At 33.5% G+C, this 19,673-nt stretch overlaps 2 protein-coding genes across 3 annotated transcripts; both read left to right on the top strand.

Moving 5' to 3' along the window:
- Positions 1-1,344: 1,344 nt before the first annotated feature.
- On the top strand, positions 1,345-7,608 carry LOC105800338 (uncharacterized). The gene is made up of 7 exons (XM_052621295.1): positions 1,345-1,594; positions 5,953-6,110; positions 6,195-6,500; positions 6,573-6,739; positions 7,006-7,194; positions 7,312-7,471; positions 7,549-7,608. Exons 1-7 carry the CDS (start codon positions 1,345-1,347, stop codon positions 7,606-7,608), a joined length of 1,290 nt encoding a protein of 429 aa, XP_052477255.1.
- A 2,895-nt stretch (positions 7,609-10,503) lies between these two features.
- LOC105800337 (protein BLISTER) lies at positions 10,504-19,381 on the top strand. 2 transcript variants are annotated; one of them, XM_012631398.2, is made up of 13 exons: positions 10,505-10,789; positions 11,783-12,362; positions 12,463-13,025; positions 13,790-13,909; positions 14,418-14,483; positions 15,430-15,540; positions 16,037-16,113; positions 16,549-16,616; positions 16,744-16,857; positions 17,713-17,873; positions 18,001-18,069; positions 18,465-18,620; positions 18,896-19,381. In XM_012631398.2, the coding sequence occupies exons 1-13, from the start codon at positions 10,724-10,726 to the stop codon at positions 18,977-18,979; spliced, it is 2,235 nt and encodes a 744-aa protein (XP_012486852.1). In that variant the 5' UTR covers positions 10,505-10,723; the 3' UTR covers positions 18,980-19,381. The 2 variants fall into 2 exon arrangements, with proteins under 2 accessions (XP_052477405.1, XP_012486852.1); XM_052621445.1 differs by lacking the exon at positions 16,037-16,113 and having other exon boundaries at positions 10,504-10,789; positions 15,434-15,540.
- The last annotated feature ends 292 nt before the right edge of the window (positions 19,382-19,673 follow it).

The raw sequence follows: 19,673 nt of genomic DNA, 5'->3' as shown, positions 1-19,673 counted from the left end.
TCATGGGAGCTCAGTGATATGAATCTCAGATTATAGAAATTGTATTATGTCACTAGTTGTTATTAGGACTACTTTTGGTTTTCCTCTTCTATTTGTAGAGTACTATTGATGTTGAGGTATTACTCCATCTATATTGTTGAAACGTTGGTCCTATTATGGCACTATCATTTTTAATCTATCTGATGATTGTGGTTTCGGAATAATTCAAAGCTTTGGTCTTAATAAATGAAATAACTTAATTATATAATTTCTTTTCAATTTTCGTAAAAGGGTTTTCTATGATAGCCACGTCAGTGATACAATTATTACAGAGAGATGTAAGAATTGGATGGTTTGATAAATGTCAGCAAAGTTTTGACCAAATGAAAGCTCTGTTGACCGAAGCACCAGTTCTGGTTCAGCCTGAATCGGGTAAGAAATTTGTAATTTACAGTGATGCATCATTGAATGGGTTAGACTGTGTTTTGATGCAATAAGGCAAAGTAATAGCCTATACTTCCAGACAGTTAAAAGTCGTATGAAAGAATTATCCGATACATGATTTATATTTGACAGCTATTGTATTTGCACTGAAAATTACCGACATTATCTGTTTGGTGAAAAATACCATATAGTTATTGATCATAAAAGTTTAAATTATCTAATGTCGCAAAATGATTTGAATTTGAGACAGCGTAAATAACTTGAACTGTTGAAAGATTATGATTTGACAATTGAATATCACTCGAGAAAAGCGAATGTGGTTACATATAGTCTGAGTAGAAAGTCTTTGTTTTCCTTGCAAGACATGGATACCCGGTTGTAATTGTCTGATAATGACTCAATTTTAGCTGAACTTAAAGCTAAACTGATGTTTCTACAACAGATCTGTGAAGATCAGAAAAGTGATAATGAGTTGTAAGTTAAAAGAGTACAGTGTGAATTAACTTCTGACTCAAAATTTCAAATAGGACCTGATGATTGTCTGTTATTCCGAGGTATAGCCTGTGTATCGAAGGATTCAGAGCTTGTACAGAAAATTTTACATGAATGGTCACAATGGTACTATGTTTGTTCATCTGAGGAATAATAGAATACATAATGGTTTAAAACAGATATACTGGTAGTCCGGAATGAAATGTGGTATTTCTGAAATTGTATTTAAATGTTTGATATGTCAGTAAGTTAAAGCTGAACATCGTCTCGATACCTTTGAGACTCATATACCAAGGATGTGATCAAATGGAAATGGGATAATGTTACTATGGATTTTATATAGGGATTACCCCTGTCTCTGAAAAAGAAATATGCTATTGGGTAATCGTCGATCGTTTGGCGAAGTATCTATATTTATTCCTAGTATGAATGGATTTCTCACTTAATAGATTGTCTGAATTATATGTTTCCGAGATTGTCAGATTACATGGTGTGCAAGTTTTTATTATTTCTAATAGAGATCCACGGTTCATATCTCGATTCTGGAATAAGTTGCAAGAAGCTTTAAATACACAATTACATTTCAATACCGCATTCCATCCTCAGAATGATGGACAGTCTGAGCGTGTGATTCAGATTTTAGAAGATATGCTTCGACGCTGTGCATTAGAATTTGAAGGTAACTGGGAAAAGTATTTACCTTTAGTTGAATTTGCATACAATAATAGTTATCAGTCCAGCATTAAAATGGCATCGTACGAGGCTCTGTATGGTCATAAATGTAGAACTCTGTTGTGTTGGACAGAGCTCAACGAGAAAAAAGATACATGAAATTGATCTGATTCGTAAAACTGAAGAAAGGTGAAAGTGATCCGAGACAGTTTAAAAGTAGTATCTGATCATCAGAAATTCTATGTAGATTTAAAATGAAAAGAAATAGAGTTTCAAATTAGCGACAATGTATTCTTGAAAGTTTCGCCTTGGAAGAAAATTCTTCAGCTTGGCCATAAAGGCAAATTAAGCCATCGATTTATTGGGCCATACGAGATTACTGAAAGAATCTGACTTATTGCATACAGATTGGCATTACAGCCAGAACTTGACAGAATCCATAATATTTTTCATAAGTTATGTTACGACGGTATTAATCAGATTCGTCACATGTTATTTCTCCAATAGATATTGAATTTCAGTCTGACATGACTTATAATGAAGAATCGATCAAAATTCTGGCACTTGAAGTGAATGAACTGAGAAATAAAAAAATAGCTTTAGTAAAAGTTTTCTGGCAATGACACGATATTGAAGAAGCTACCAGGGAACCGGAGAAAACTATTAAAAAGCAATATCTGAACCTCTTTATTGGTTAGATTTTCGAGGATAAAAATTCTTAAGGGGGAGAGTAGTAACAGCCCGTTTTTGGTAAAATCAGAATAGTGGTTTTGGGACCACAAATCTGATTCTGAAAGGGAAATTTATTTTAATATTATTTTATGATCTACAGTACAATAATAATGTCATATGAAAATTTCGTAAAGAAGTTTTACCGATTACATGTTTAATTTGATAAAGTACCAATTTGCACAAAGTACAAAAGTTGAGTTCTAATAGCTACTGGGATTAAATAGCTATAGAACTTTAAAGTGGAGGTCCTTATATGGTAAATAAACCATTTAAAAATGCTTAGTGGTTAAGGATGATGATTTATCTATGGAAAATGAAATAAAGAAAATGATGAAATTAGAAAGTGAAAAAAATAAAAGATGATAATTAATTAAATAATAAAAAGATAATCTTTTTCATCATCTTTCCCAAATTAATTCCATGGAAACCCTAGCGAAGAGAAAGTAGTTCAAGCAAGCTTACTTTGATCAATTAGGTATGTTATATTGTCTCGTTTTTAATGATTTTTATATTTTCGAGATCGTAATAGCTTAATCTAGCTATCTCGGGGACTAATTTGTAAAGTTATCAAAGAACTAGGGTTTTTTCATTGATGAACATAGTTGAATTCTGAAGATTTATGGTAGAAAATGAAAGGTTGTTGATAGATAAACAACTTTTGTAAAGGGAAATTTGATGAAAAATTGATTTAGGGGCTAAATTGTAAAGATGTGAAATTCATGGAAAATTTTTGAATTTTATGAAATACATGGGCTATAATTTTTACATGTAAAAATCAGCTAGGCTTGGAATAAAGATTAAATTACATGAATTTCATTTTTTGAGCCTAAGAACAAAATCGTCATTAATTAAAAGTTTAGGGGTAAAACAGTAATTTTTCCAATGATGTGAATTGAATTGAAATGGACATGAATTGATATTAAATTCATTCATATAGATCCGGATAGACCAAATTCGAAGTTAGAACGAGAAAAATAGAAAATATCGGATTAGTAGATATTATGTACACGAACATTTGTCGAGGTAAGTTCGTGTAACTAAATTGTGTACTTATATGTTTTAAATTGAATGATATGTATGTGAATTGTATCATTTTCATGAATATGAAATTAATCTATATCCGACTAATCCCGATGCATGTTAAGTCCCATTTGAATAATATAATTTGATGGATACGAGATTTTCCGAATTGGTTGTAGTCTTGCATATGTTGTAGACACAATACAGCTCCTACGAACATCCCGTTATAAGCCTTCTTGAGCTTCTCGTTATATGGTTCCTGCGTGCATCCTGATCGGTAGTGATATTGCATGTGTTGCGGACTACCGCAACTCTTTGTGAGTGTCCTGTTATATAATCGATTGTGATCCTACATATATTGCAGACACAAACGTAGCTCTTTGTGAGCGTCATGTTTTATGATCGGTTGTGATCCTGCATATGTTGCAGACACAAATGCAGCTCTTTGTGAGCGTCTTGATATGGCTTGCTTGAACTTCCCAAAATATGGCTATCCGGAGCTCTTGATTAATGGCTCTTCGTGAGCTTCCCGTTAAAGGGCTCTCCGTGAGCTTCCTGATTAAAAGTTCTATGTGAACTTCCTGATTATGGATCTGTGTGAGCTTTCCGTTATATAGCCCGGATAAGCTTCCTGAAAGGCTCTTTGTGAGCTTCCCGATTAATGGTTCTTTGTGAGCTTATTGTTATATGGCTCGAGAGAGGATTTCCCGATTATGTGCTTTAATAAGCACTCCTGAATATGAATTGACTGATTGCTAATCTGTACACTTTGAGTGTACTACCTAGGTATCCATCGATATTTCAAATAAAATTCAACGGGCAAAATTTTGATATGAGAATGTATGAACACAAAATGATTTATTACACGTATTTGCCTGAAATACATTAAAATGATAATACATGATATATGGAAATATGAGATAATGCCATATGAACATGGAATTTGTTTGATAAATATGTTTATCTATGTTTATATATTTGTACACCTCGATCATACTACCCGTATAACCATCGACATTTGGATTGATTTAATTGGCAAAGTTTCGACATAAATTAGTCTGAACTCGATACGAATTATTATGAAAGTGTACTTGAAATACATGGATATGATTTGTATATGTTATATGAATACATGATGTGGAAAGCATATTTATATAGAAATATTATTACTGTTGAGCCCATACATATTTCTTGATATTTGAATGAAGTATATGACTAACAAGGATGATGAAGATATGTGCTAGGGCTTGTGATCAAATTGGTTGAATGTGTCTTGCATGTTTATCTTGAACATGAATGAATGGTAAGTTAATTGCCATGTTATACGAACTTACTAAGCATTACATGCTTACTCCGTTTTATTTTCCCCTGTTCTATGGTAATTCGGAAGCTAGTTGGATTAGAAGCTTGGCGGAGATCAGTCACACTATCCATTGGCTTATTTCGGTATATATAGTAAATCAATTATGGTTATAATGGCATGTATAGGTTATTTAGCCAATAATGACATGTAAATGTTTTGAATGAAACTAGCCATTGGAATGACTTGTGTTTGACATATTTTTGATATGTTTATAACTGAATCTATCATGTTTAAATAATGAATGTGATCATGCATATATGCATTTAGTAAATAGGTAAGTATGAATGATAGATTAACATGATAATAAATTGTCATCTGAGGTACCTAATGATACATTGGTTGTATGTGATATTATGTCATGTTTAAGACAGGATTTGAGCTTGTTTTAAATGCTTTGATATGGTTTGTGAATGTGTTTAAGTGTTAGTGTAGGTGGAAGACAAGTTGGGTGAGAAATGTGGCTTGGAAAATAGCCTATTTTCGTCTAGACGGGTAGAGACACGGGTGTGTGTCTTAGCGGTGTGTGACACACGGCCTAGCATATGGGCGTTTGACTTGGCCGTGTGTCTCCTACATCTTTAAAATTTCAAAACAAAATGCCCAGGTATTTATACACGGCCTGGCATACGGGCATGTTTTTTGATCGTGTGACCCAAGTTAGAGAGTTTCACGATCTGAGACACGAGCGTGTCTCTTTGGTCGTGTGAACCACACGACCTGACCACACGGGCGTGTTACCCCTGCACCTTTGAAAATTTTTAAAGTTTTCTGAAAATTTTTTTGAGTGCCCGGTTTAGTCTTGACTCGTTTCTAATGCATGTTTTGGAACTCGAGAGTTCATATAAGGGATTTTATGTTTGATTTCTGACATGAATACTGTATAAAATGAAATATCTATTTACTTGATCTGTAAATTTTGGTAATGCTTCGTAACCCTGATTTGACGACGGATACGGATTAGGGGTGTTACATAGTCTCACTAACCAAATGTAGGAGGGCTAATCTTAGGACTTTGAAATTAACTGAAGGAGCTCATAAGGCTCAATATGAGAAGATTTATAAGTATTTTTTGGAGGTTTGGACCCAAAATGAGGGAGTAACAACAATTTATTATCTGGATAACAGGTTGTTTCAAAGGATTTGTGTCTGTCTGCAGGCATGAAAAGATGGCTATAAGGCTGGTTGTAGGAGGATAGTAGGTTTAGATGGATGTTTCTTGAAGGGCTACTATGGTGGCTACTTGCTTGCAGCTGTTGGGATAGATGCAAATAATGGTATCTATCCTCTTGCATATGCTGCTGTCGAAAGTGAAAACAAAGCATCATGGTTTTGGTTCTTGGAGTTGCTTGCAATAGACTTGGAAATTGTGAACTCGTACCAGATATATTTCATGTCTGACAAACAAAAGGTAAAAATCCATTTATTTTGTTGTTGTTTTTATTTAGGGTTTAGGGTTTGCCAAATAATTAAACTGTATTTGTTCTAATTGCAGGGACTTTTAAAAACAATATGTATGATGTTTCCTAATGCAGAAACAAGACACTGTGTTAGACACCTACATGTCAATTTCAAGAAGGCTGGTTTTCGAACAAATGAATTGAAAGATTTGCTTTGGAAAGCTATCAGAGCGAGCACTACAAGGGATTTTGAGGATGTCATGGAAAAATTGAAGAAAACCAACCAGCATACTTATGATTGGTTGAAGGAAAAGAACCCTACTCACTGGTCAAGGTCTCACTTCTCAATTAGGAGCCATTCTGACATGTTAGTGAATAATCTTTTTGAATCCTTTAACAAGGTAAACCCTTATGTTTTATGTTTTTTACTAATCATTCGCAATTGGCTAATCATTTATGTTTTTTACTGACAGGTGATACTAGAAGCAAGAGGGAAACCTATTCTGACCATGATGGAAACAATAAGGACCAAAATTATGTTGCTTATTTTCAAGAAGAAAGAAGAAACTGACAAATGGAAAGGAATGTTGTGTCCAAAGATCAAGAAAAAGCTGGATGTAAATATAAAAGATTCATTGAGGTAAAGTTACCATTTTTAATCTTTTTGATGCCTTTATTCTGACTTCATGTTGCTGGTTACATGATGTTTTAGTGAGTGTTTTTTAATATGCATGTAGTGATTGTTGGTGTGTTGACTATTTTCTAATATGTATACATTGAGTATTTTTTAATAATATACATGTAGTGACTATTTTTTTAGGGGTGAGTGTATCATTGTTGGTGGGCTGCCTGGACCACATTGTTTTAGTGATTATTTTTTAACCAAGCATAGTGACTGTTTTTTAGGTGTGTTCCATCACATGTTGGTGGGGACAAGTATCAGGTTGAATGTGGTCTAGACAGCCAGCATGTGGTGGACTTAGTTGAGAATTCCTGCTCATGCAAGAATTGGGATCTTACTAGCATCCCTTGTATGCATGTATTGGCTGACATTCGTCTAAAAGATGAGTTCCCAGAGACCTATATACAAACCTGGTACACCAAGCAAACCCAATTTCAAATTTACTCCAACTTTATAAGGCCAGTAAGGGGTCCTAAACAATGGGCCTTTTTTTCAAACATGTTATAAATACTGCCTCCTACACTCAGAAGGCCACCTGACAGACCTACTAAGGTGAGAAGGAAAGAACCTGATGAACCAAAAACAACAGAAAAGTTGAGCAAGAGAGGGGTGGACATGAGGTGCAGTAAATGCAAAAGAATAGGCCACAATAAGAGGAGTTGCAAAGGAGAAATTGGCCAAAACATTTCAGTAAGTCATTTGCCTTAAGTTAAGTTATAGTATTTCTATTTATGAATTTGTTTGACATATTTTACTTGTTCTTGTAGGTAAAAAAACATAAAGTTGGTGTCCCAACTCAGCAACAGGCTACCCCAAATCAGCAATAGTGTACCCCAACTCAACAAGCTGCCCCAACTCAGTTACAAATTGCCCCAACTCATCAACAAGCTGCCCTAAGAGAAAAACTCCCATTTAAGAGAAAACCAACCATTGTTAGGTGGATGCCTCATACTTAAGAGTCATCCATGACAGACCATTGATGATGATGTGAACATACCTTATTTTGTTAACTTTTTGAAGTTGTGTAAATTTGTCTGCTACTGATTTATTAACTTAGGCAGATAATTTTTTGTAAATTTGCCTATGATTGCTACTGTTGATAAACTTAGGCATATAATCACAAATTTTTTTTTGAAAATTTCCCTACAATTCACATCTTTTCAATTGTGTTGAATTGTGAGAAAATTTGACAATATTTTGCCCCTCATTCCTTTTGTAAACAGTTTGGCGTTTTGGCCTTAATATATGAGCATTGATCCATGCTATTTGTGTTATCTCTTTTTTTTCTAACATATGAGTATTGAAAAAACAAATGTGTGAGCATTGAGAAATACAAATGTTTTTTTTTCCATCTGTTATCTTTTTTAGATATATGAGTATTGAGAAATACAAATGAAATGAAGATTAAACATTCTTTCTAACTGTTGTAAGCAACAAAAATATTACAAAACAAATTGTAATCAACAAAAATATCTCATTTCAAGTATTTGTAAACAACAACATGAACTGGTTAGCCATGTATACCAGCAACCATTTATAACAACATAAGCAACAATATACCAACAACCATGTATACCAACATAAGCAACAATATACCAGCAACAATATTACAAAACATAAGCCGGTTTTCAATGCTAACAACAACAACATAAGCTGGTTTTTAAGGTTTAAAAAACAACAAAACAGTTACAAATACAATCACCAAAAACCAGGTTCTTTTCTCCCTCCTCATTGCATCCTCCAATGTATCACTTTTTTCAGAAGAATCAGCTGAAAACCGACATGGTTTTCGAAATCCACTGCCAAATTTCTTACACCCAAAAAACCTCTTACCTGGGTTGTCATTAGACCAAGAAGTGTTTAATTTGGCTGGGTTTCTACAATAGCACACCGGAATCACTTCAGGCATCTCTATTTTTCCTCTTCTCCTTATTATTATTATTATTATTATTATTATTATTATTATTATTATTCTCTAACCCTAAAATTTTACTGGTAGGGCTGTTAAAGTGAGAGTAACAGACTAGCTGGACGGTTTTTTGACACTAGCGACGCCGTCACCTGCCATGTCACTTTGTCGTGACGTTTGTGACAGAAAACAACAAAAAGGACTGTTTTGTAACTTTTCGAAAGTTGAGAGACTGAAATGAAACCTAAGTGACTGTTTTGTCAGCTACCCCGAAATTGGGTAACTGTTGGTGTAATTTACCCTTAAAAATATCAAATTGAGAATGAAAAAAAATTAACTTAAAAATTGGAATCTTTTAATTACAACCAATATAGTACAAAATTGGTTCCAAAGTATTTAAATAAAAAATTAAAATTTAATAAAGCTAGTACTAAAAAAATTATAAATTGATTCAAACAGTTGAGTTATTAACTTTTTGTTTCGATTTTTATTTATTCAGCTTTATGTTTAATATAAGGTCAATTCTTTTGAAAAAAAAATTAAAAGTGTCGTTGATTAGGTAATTGGCTGAGCCTTCGATAATGTTAATGTATTATTATCCTGTCAGAAAGTAGTGAAAATTGATTTTATTAGGAATAAAATATATTTTTGATAATTGTAATTTTATTAGTTTTATTGACATAATTATTTTCCTACTAAAAGTATTTAAATAATTTATTGTTATGTGCTTGGTTCGTGTTGCTCGAGCTCACACTTGACGCAATTTGAGGTACGATAATAGTAGAGAAAATCGTTCGATTGAAAGCCAGGAACGATATAAACCAGTATTGCACAAAGCCCAAATACTTTTCGAAAAAAAAAGTTTATTACTATAAATATCACAAATCGACTTAATTTTTAAAAAAATTAAACTTTAGCTGAAATCATTTTATTAACCGAATTTTTCCAACACAATATAGTAAGTTACACTTATTAGGAATCATTTGTATGCGGGAGAGTCAAACCACCAACTTATCAATATTAAAGACTTAATATCACTTTTGCAAATGATAAAACTTGAGCCTTATTGAAGACCCACACATAAAAAATATGGAGGGTAAAACTCGAGTTTAGTACCTAAAGCTTTTTTGTTGTGTATTAGACCTATTTATAGGTTGGGTTACCTACTCAAGTTTGAAGGCCCGTATAAAATTTAAGAGGTTTTAGACAAACCTATTAGGCCCAATAACTGGAATTGAGCAAAAAAAAAAATTTGTTTAAAGTATAGATTGAGCTCAGATTCTAGACCCAACCCATTTCTTAAAGTTGTAAAGTTTTTTTTAATAATTGGGGGAGGGGATGGGATAAGGGTTGCTTGAGATTGAACTCAATCACTTATGCTTAGAACATAATGCTTTTGTTATTAAATTAAGAAATTGTTGAAAGTTATAATATTTTATATTATGTAATTTATAACACATAAAATTAATTCTATAGTGGTATATAATACAACTATAATCTAAACATAAAAAATATTAAGATAAATATATAAATTTTAACAAATAAATTAAAAATAATATAAATATATATTTTAAAAATTTTAAACCCGGCTAGGCTTGATAAACATACAATATAATAATACGATGCTTATATTATATATATTTTAGGAAAAATTTAAATATTTCCTTTTTTATCCCGACAAAATTTATTTATTAATTATCTGTTTCGACCAAATTTAAATATCAAATTGGTAAAACAAAACGACCAAATTTTAATAATTCCATTCATTTTAAACGTGTTCAGTAACAACTAACAAAATCCAGAAGTAAAAAGCTCAACAACGACATTTGCCTAAAACAGGACCCAAAAAAAGAAAAAAAATTTCCCCCGCTTAAAAAAATAACTTTTTTCTTCCTTCCTGGATCTGACCCGACCTCCCTCATTTTCTTACTTGTTGTTTTCCGATTGGCATTTACTTTGTGAGTTAATGGTGGTGAGAATTTGGAGATAGAATTGTTAAATTGACGAGATTTGGACGGGGGGTTTTGGGGGGAATGGCGTCGGCTGAGGTATTGCCTAGTTCGCGGAAACAAGAGCATTTAGAAGCTGGGAAGCGTCGGGTACGTTTTTTCTTTTTTCCTTTAGTGGTTTTTATTATTGATTCGGTGACTGAATTTGTTATTAATTAAAGTTTTATGTAATTCCTTAGTGGTAAGCAATCCATGTTTCAACGCTTTCATTTGAATTTTAGGCATATCTGGTCCTTAATTTAGGATTTACGTTTTCTGAACAGGACTGGAACTGAGTATATTTTGGTATTTTTCTGAAATGATCGGTGGCGTTTATGTTGTTTAGCAATGTTTGTATGCTTACACGTTTGGGAAGTTTCGCTGTTTTTATGCATTAAAATATAATCTTTGCAATCGTGTAAAGTTTACCATTGACACTAAAAAAGGAATAGGCCAAGGTTTTAGTTATTCTTAATAAATTTGAAAGCTTATTTGTGTAATCACATTTGAATGGAGAGCAATGGTAGTGTTTGTATCCATGCCTGAAAGGGTGAAAAAAGCTTCATGTGACACTATACTAAAGTAAGAACGGCTTGCCTGGAACTTCAGAACAAATTCTGAAAGAAGAGTGTATCTCTGTTCCACGACAGATAGATTTGAGTTTAAAGTTGCTGGTTGCTGTTCCTCCCACGTAATGTATTCTCATTTCTAATTTTTGTTGGGTTGGACCAGTTCTGGTTGTTTAGAAATCTTCTTTTGATTTGTTCTGGTCATGCTTTTATGTGGGTTCTCGGTTACTAATTCATTAGAATTTCATATTGTTTTTGCTAGTTAGGGCTGAAAAACTAAGAGAAATCCCATTATACAGTTTTATCTTTTGCCTCTGAATGTTGCCCATTGTTATGTTGTTTGATAAGTTAAATCCTCCATTCCTCCTAAAAAATTCCTTTGGTTTATTAGATTTTTTATAATTATTAATCTGGATTTATGCCTACAATAAAAGATTCAGTTATATGATTTTGCATAAATGGGATTTTGAAATAACAAAGAATTCTAGAGTGCATGTACCATGTGTTGTTTTAACTCATACCTCTTATCTTGCAGCTTGAAGAATTTCGTAAGAAAAAGGCTGCTGAAAGAGCCAAGAAGGCAGCTTCTACTACTCAATCTTACAATACTGATGTTAGCTTAAATGATAAACATCAATTAGAAACTGAACAAGTGAGAGCCATTAACTCAGATGGTGCCGGTACATCTGAGGGACCTAATCCTTCTTCCTTAAATACAATTAACAACAACAACAACAAAACAACTGAAGTTTCCCGTGAAAATCAGCAAGTTTACTCCAACAATGCCTTTGTGGTCCCATCTTTTCTAGGCAGTGATTATAATTCATCTATTACAGAGATGCAGGCACATGAAAAAAGTCTAGAAAATGAGAAATACGGTGCTCCATGGAATGGTGGACCATTTTCTAATGATAGCCTACACACAGAACGTTTCAGTAATGACTTTCTAGAGCCCAAGTCAAAAGAAGATGATGGTTCTTTGAAGGTTTCTGCAGTTGTAACTCCTATTTCTGAAGATTTTGTTACAAAAAGATCTCAGCAGAATTCACTGCAAAATAAGGCCAGTGAAGGAAGCTTGCTAGGTAGTAACCATGTGCTATCTTCTTTCCATGAAGGTAATCTTCAATTTGTGAATTTTTTTGTTTGAACATCCTTGATATATTTACTGACTAGAATTTCAATTTATCTTATCTTTGTTCCATGGTTTAATTGTAGATTCTACTCAATCAATCTCGGGTATAAGACGGCCTATGATTTCTGATCCTGGAGAAAGAAATTTTAGTAGTTCATCCAGTGATTTTCCAAGGGTGCTTGGTCCATCCACGCAAATATCTGGGTCTTCAGAGTTCAATTTTGATGCCAGAGGTTCCTCAAGTCACATGCCAGTACATTCAGTCACGGATGATACTATTTCTAGGAGATCTCGTCCATCTTTCCTTGATTCTCTTAATGTATCCAAAGCTTCTTCTGGGTCACTTTTTCAACATGATAAAACTACAAACAATGCATTTGCATTCCATAGTTCACAATTTAACAGCTTCGACACCAAAGGATCATCCCTGTTCGAGAAACCATCAACAGAGATTGAAACTATGGGAACTTTCTCCAAGCTAGGGTTCCCTGAGTTTCCTGGTGCTAGGGAGTATCCTGGTCAATATTCGGTTCCTGTTTATAATGATGACCTCTTGAGCCTGAATGTTGCTAATGAGAATGTCTCAGAGAAGAACCATGAGTTCTACTCAACCAAACAGAATGAAGATTTTGCTGCTTTGGAGCAGGTACCGTATCTTTCTTGTTGGGTGTACTACAGAACCATCTTTCTGCACAGTTTTGGCATTCCACTATGAATCTGCAATTTTCTACTAGTATACAGTTTTTATAGAATTTATAAGAGCCATGGAAGTTATCGTTTTCTATATCTTTATAAGGATTTAGGTATTTGTTAACTTCTGACAAGAAATACGTGACAAAAAGGTTTTTGGATCTCTAGAATGCAAAAGAAAAAAGGACTATGGTTTACCTGGCTGATGTGCTTAATTATTTGATTTCACTGTTGGAGGTATCAAATCTTGGTAGGAAGTGAGAGCTTAGTTGAGGGATAAAGCTGAATGTTTTTCAATTTATTGTTCCTTTATGGTGAAACAATGGATAACTGTATTTGCGTACTTGTATGATCTCTGTCTTGTGTTTACCATCTTGTTTTGGGGGATGCATGTGCTGGATTAAGGTTCTGCTAAGTTGGGGCAAGGAAGACTATAAGCTTGAGAAATTTCGTTACGATGCACTGTTTCAGATTTGAAGCATAAAGACATGTTGGTATCTTACGTGTGAACAATATAGCAATAGTTGGTTGAAGCTTTTTAGAAAGCCATGGAAATGAAAACTTCCTTCTATGTTTCGAATTTTTAATATAGATGCATTTTTTTGTTGAAAATTATAATGTTTAATATGTTATTAATCGTGTTGGTTTTGTGTTTTGATGTTCTCCTGGATCTCCATTGTTTTGTCTGACTTTATCTATTTATTTATTCTTATTCTGCAGCATATTGAAGATTTGACTCAGGAGAAGTTTTCATTGCAACGAGCACTTGAGGCCTCACGTACATTAGCAGAATCGTTGGCTGCTGAAAATTCATCCTTGACTGATAGTTACAATCAACAGGTTTGTTTCCAAATATAATATTTTTACGGCATCACTATAATGTCATGGTCGTAGGCAATTGTCTAATGCGCATGCTTAGGCTGTGTGAATATATATAGTTATCTTGTCATTTACATAATTATTAACATATAAATATTTTCAGTGTTATCATGTGTTGGGTTATCCTTGAATAACTTAAATCTGATTTTCTTTGCTTATTCTTTTAATCTTTGAACTTTCTATGCATGAAGGCTTCCTAGCAACCAGCATTATTGGGGTCAGGAAAATAGATGGTAAATTTCAAAATATTTCTGTGTGCTCATGAATGAGATCAAATATCTTGAAACAATAAAGGCAATGACTCCAATTCTCTAGAAACCTTCTTCTGTTTGTCTGGAAGTTGTTTCTTTATTGCAGCTTATATTATGAAATTCTGAAAGGCACTCAATCTATTTTCATTGTCCCATTCACTATTCTGAACCTTTTTAAGTAGCCTCTGCTATCTGTTGACACATTTTTTTTCTCCCAGAGAAGTGTTGTCGACCAGCTAAAATCCGATATGGAGAAGTTGCAGGAAGAAATCAAGGCCCAACTGGTTAGTATCATGTTATATTTAGGGTACTTATGATCAGCTCAAGTTCTTCGTAAAATAATTGAATCTTATGGGACTGCATATTGCTTGATTCATATCATATGGTTAGTCTAGGTGCGTTTGTGTGGTGTATTTCATATGTCCACTTATGCACATAGATTTCAGTCCTATTTCTTGCATCTTTCTTCATACCTGTTAACCAGAAAACTTGGTACAAAAAAAATGAAGTTTATGAGATTCACTCATCATTTTTTGATATGTGCTACCACTCGCAAACTGCTTTTTCCCCCTTTAGCTGAGCTCAAACAGGTTTTTAAGGCTATGATTGCCCAAATAGCAAATAAAGTTTAATGTTCTGCTTGGGCAGGGAGATTTCTGCTGAGAATTTGGGTTTTTGAGTCTAGGAAATTCGAGATATACAGTTTTTATAGGAATTTATGACGGGCATTATTCCTAATTAGAGGAGGAAGAGAAGTAGCATTCTTTTTTTTGAAGATATATGTGTGTATGTATATTTACTTTAGTCTATAAAAATGATCTAGAAAGGTGGAGATTTTTATGATGGCTGAGAATATGATGGAAGTAAAAGCATTATATCGTTGTTGGTGTTATTTTCACAGGGAAATAAGAAAAGGGTGCACTGCTAGTTTGATGTTGTAATCTGCTCATTAGGTGATGCAGTGTGGATAGTTCAGTAAGTCCTTTGTTTGCAGTGGTTCTCTTTGGTAGCAAAAGAATGGTAAATAGGATGCAGCTCTGCTTTGTGCTTTATTGTAAAATCTGGTGCTGTGTGTATGCTGATTTGCGTTTTATCTTCTTGTGTTCTTTGTTTCATGATGTTTGCATGGGTGGAGGAGATTTATGTGTCACAAATATACAAACTTCTGGCATTTTATTTTGCGTATTCTTTTAATGTTTTCTTTCCTTGTCTGATGTTTAATATCTGCAGGCAGAACTTGAGTCTTTTAAAATGGAATACACAAATGCACGATTGGAATGTAATGCTGCTGATGAACGTGCCAATATATTGGCTTCTGAAGTCATTGGTTTGGAGGAGAAGGTAATAAACTTTTTAATTGGTGTGAAGTTTTTCTTCCTTTTCTAATATCATTCTGTTCTCTATAAAACATCTGCCCCTCTAGATAATAATGGTGAGAGATTGGGAAACTTCTGTGCATAATATGCGTGGCTGTAACATGCTAATATGTACTAAACATTAAAGGTGTAATTTAGGCATGTGATAAAAGGCTAGCACTTTTTGGTAGCAAGGGTGAAAAGTGGAAAGACAAAAAAAGTATTAATATAATGATTACAAATATCTTTGTTATAAATTTCTACCATTAGATTAAATAGTTTGCCATCCTTACTGCACAGAACCCAAAGGATTTTAAAGTGTTGATTTAACTCTCTCTCTCTCTTTCTCTCTTATATTTATATGGTTTTGATCTTGTTAATTTTCTTGTTTAGACCATATGATTAGCATTTGGATTATCTTCCATTGAATGTTTTTTTTTGTATAAAGTTATTTATGCTGGCATCTGCTTTTTTCTTTTTAGGCACTTAGATTAAGGTCGAATGAGCTAAAATTGGAGAGGCAATTGGAGAACACAGAGGCTGAAATTTTTTCTTTCAAGTATGCTGTAATTTTTCTTTACCAAAGGGCTTGTGATCTACATTTTCAGGATGAGTTGATTACTTGTTTCTTCAATTATATATGCCTTTTGCCATATGTGTTCAAAAGTAACTGCCTGAATTATAATGCTCATACATAACTCCTTGGTGCAGAATTGAAGGTTACTTTTGTTGTTATTAGTAGAGAAACATTTATTATTGTTACTTATTACAACTAAAGAACCAGAAAGGAAGAAAAAGAATATGTGTGCCTGTGGGGTGGGAGATATTTAATTGTTAGTTATTTGCTTAGTAAGTAGGTTTCCTGTGTGAAATGTTTAATGTTGTTTCCTTCCATTTGCCATATATTATCATGTTTAGACTTTCATTTGGATATATTTTCATGTTGATTCTTCTAATAGTTAATAGGACATCTTATTCATTCTGAATTTTGCAGAAAGAAAATGTCTAGCCTAGAGAAAGAGCGTCAGGATTTTCTATCAACCATTGAAGCACTTAAAGAAGGTAAGTACGCTAATAACTAGGCATTTTAATGATAATAATATTTACTTTACATTTTAAGTTTCTCTCTCTCTATATTCTATAATAGCCATATGTTTGCTATATGTTTTCTCTTATTCATTTAACTCAGAGAAGAAGGTACTTCAGTCTAAGCTACGAAAAGCTTCTGGCAGTGGACAGTCTATTGATGTTATTAAGAATCCTGCTTCTAAGAAGGATATGTCAACTTCAACAGAAAATCTTGGTAATGGTGCTACTTTTCCAATTGCTATATCTTATTGTACCGAATCAAAATCCAGTCAATATGGCAGGCATACATATTATTGGTCAGTCATCAATTTCATGCTAGGCTGAGTTTCTCTTAATACTGATCTACCCTCACAAATCAAGAACACTTACTCATTGAGATGTAGAAACAAAAACCATACTTAGTGGGTCTACTTTTGACTTTGGTTCTCCAGAATGTCTTAGATGGTGCTATGGTGTATGGATTTGTTTTTTTCTTCCATTCATGCCTTGATGCCTTTAAGTTTGAGGTCATTTATTGCTGATGTATTCAAAGCACAAGGGCAGATTTTGAATATACTTGTAAATGCCAAATTTGCGTTGTTGGTTAATTTGTTCAAGGAACCACATATTGACACACAATGTAGGATTTTGCAAACAGTCCTTTGTTTACTTATTGAGACATGAAGAAACTCCCAAGGATAACTTTCAGATATTTATTGTATCAAAGCATAGATAAAATCATAAATTCTTCATTGGAGAATTTGGTGTTGTGGAAGACTTGGAGTAATTTGTTACAATATGATGGATAAGTTACTTCAAGTCCATTATTTCTGTAATGTACTAGTGTCCGACACAAGTCAGATGCTCCAAGATATGCATGGATATAAGCATACCGTCCCATGTAGCCAGAAATATAAGGAGAAACTTAAAGAATACTGAAAGTACCCAGCAACATCCAATCTGAACTCAAGTTTTAAAGCAACAAATGAGAAGTCTGATTAGCAATTATAGTGGTTAAATGCTTTCTTAATGTTTCTTTGAGTTACGTGGCCCTTACATATTTTTTATTTTATTTACTGTACTTTTGCAGCAAGCATGGATCCTTCTTCTGATGACAGGGGAACGAATAACAGCAATGATGCCTCTGGTTTGAGCTTGCTGCATGATGATGGGCAGTTTGAAGCTTCTTCTGTGTATATCCCTCCTGATCAAACGAGAATGATTCAGAACATCAATTCTCTAATTTCAGAGGTAGCTCCTGTTATGTGATTCAAATATTCTTTTGGCCTTTTTTTTGTTTTACTCCTTCGACAAATATGAAATTATGTTGTGGCCACTTTGCCTGTCATGATAATTGGATGGCCTTTCTTTATTGCAGTTAACATTGGAGAAAGAAGAACTGACACAAGCTTTGTCATCTGAGGTATCTCAAAGTTCAAAGCTGAAGGTAATTTACCTGAACTTGACATATTTGGAATTCAAGCTATTTGTATTAGTTCAATTTGGATCTTGTTGCTTGACATCTATAGGGATTTTCTAAAAGATAAAAATATTCAACTAGAAATTGAAGAACATCTTTATTTAACAAGGTTCGTCCTAGAGCCAGCTAATTAGCCACCTGGGATTTTTAAGCATTATCATATTTAACGAGGATTCTCTAAAAACTATATTTCCTTTTTTTTTAGTCATTAGGTCATTTGAATTTCTAATGCGCAATTCATCATTTGCAAACTTTTTGAAGGGCTCATTATATGTTGATTTTTTCTATATTTGAATTTTATATTCTTTTGAGTGATTGTTTATTTATTTATGTTATCCTTGCACTCTCATTAATGAATGAAGGAGTTGAACAACGAGTTGTCTAGGAAACTTGAAGCTCAAACTCAAAGATTAGAGCTTCTGACAGCTCTAAGTATGGCAAGTGAGCATATCCCAGCAAGACAACCCGAGTCTCAAATAATGCATGATAATACTCCATATGCCGACGAGGGTGATGAGGTACCATTTGTTTCTCTCCGTCTCTCTTTCATACCACGACATGATTGTGTATCATTTATTGTTATTCCAATTCTAGCGGTTACTATAAATGCTTTTGGTGTGAACTGTGAAGTTCATAGCACACTTTTGGACTTTAAGCTATCTTATGAGAAAGATTGAGCCTGCTGTATCACTGTCAATCCAACCAGTGCTGAAAATGGAGCACTGAAATGCTTTCTGGATAATAGAGCTTATATCATCTGACTAACTCTAATAGTATATTAATTTCTTTGTAGGTGGTGGAACGGGTGTTAGGATGGATTATGAAGCTCTTTCCTGGTGGGCCATCGAGACGGAGAACCAACAAGCATATTTCATAATGAATCCTGAAATCATGGCAAGAAAGGACTACACTTTCACAAGGTTTAGTTCAAGTTTGCCTTCCCTTACTGTTGTTGATGTGAGGGAGGTTGTCACTTGTAAAATTTGAGTCATGTTATTTTTTAGTTCAGGTTCAAACCCTTATTTTTTAATAGTAAGGAAAATGAGGTTATTGACCGACTATTACTTCTGTTGGCGCCGTTGCTGTACAAACTTTCGGAGGTTGGGGTTTGAGCCTGTCTCAAGTGAGTATAATTAGTTGGGGGGGGGGGTTTGTGGATTAAAGATAGATTAGGAATGCCGAAAGACAAATGAGTTTAACGAGTTAATGTTACCATTTATAGGAAAAAAAAACTAATGCTCAATTTTTTTAGAGAATTAATCTTCACTTTTTTTTTTAATCTTTCGTATCAAGCAAAATTTAGGAGCGCGTAAGTTTGAATCGAGCATTTCCTTATATTTATGATAAAATTTTAAATTGGGAAAATATAGTTTGAATCAGTAAAATTAAATTTTTTGAATATTTTCTTTTAGAAAATTTTGTCATATGTAATAGGATATGAATTTTAAATTCTTGAATTTATCTCTGTACTCTTTGAAAATTAGAATTTTAGTCTTTTGTACTTTTATTTTCATAAATTTAGTTTTACAATTCAGTTTTCAAAATTCATACTAATTCTTTTTGTTAATTTT

This window comes from Gossypium raimondii, chromosome 9 (assembly GCF_025698545.1).
Source record: "Gossypium raimondii isolate GPD5lz chromosome 9, ASM2569854v1, whole genome shotgun sequence".
Lineage (NCBI taxonomy): Eukaryota > Viridiplantae > Streptophyta > Magnoliopsida > Malvales > Malvaceae > Gossypium > Gossypium raimondii.
Note: the sequence above shows the minus strand (reverse complement) of the source record. Positions and strands in the feature narration are given on the sequence as shown.

What these genes read in the sequence shown, in the direction of transcription:
- LOC105800337 (XM_012631398.2), top strand. Translation starts at nt 10,724, where the DNA reads ATGGCGTCGGCTGAGGTATTGCCTAGTTCGCGGAAACAAGAGCATTTA. An exon ending in AAGAAATCAAGGCCCAACTG is followed by an intron (nt 14,484 to 15,429) that starts GTTAGTATCATG and finishes TAATATCTGCAG; the next exon opens with GCAGAACTTGAGTCTTTTAA. An exon ending in CATTGAAGCACTTAAAGAAG is followed by an intron (nt 16,617 to 16,743) that starts GTAAGTACGCTA and finishes CATTTAACTCAG; the next exon opens with AGAAGAAGGTACTTCAGTCT.
- LOC105800338 (XM_052621295.1), top strand. Translation starts at nt 1,345, where the DNA reads ATGGATTTCTCACTTAATAGATTGTCTGAATTATATGTTTCCGAGATT. An exon ending in TTTTTGAATCCTTTAACAAG is followed by an intron (nt 6,501 to 6,572) that starts GTAAACCCTTAT and finishes TTTTACTGACAG; the next exon opens with GTGATACTAGAAGCAAGAGG. An exon ending in AAATTGGCCAAAACATTTCA is followed by an intron (nt 7,472 to 7,548) that starts GTAAGTCATTTG and finishes TTGTTCTTGTAG; the next exon opens with GTAAAAAAACATAAAGTTGG.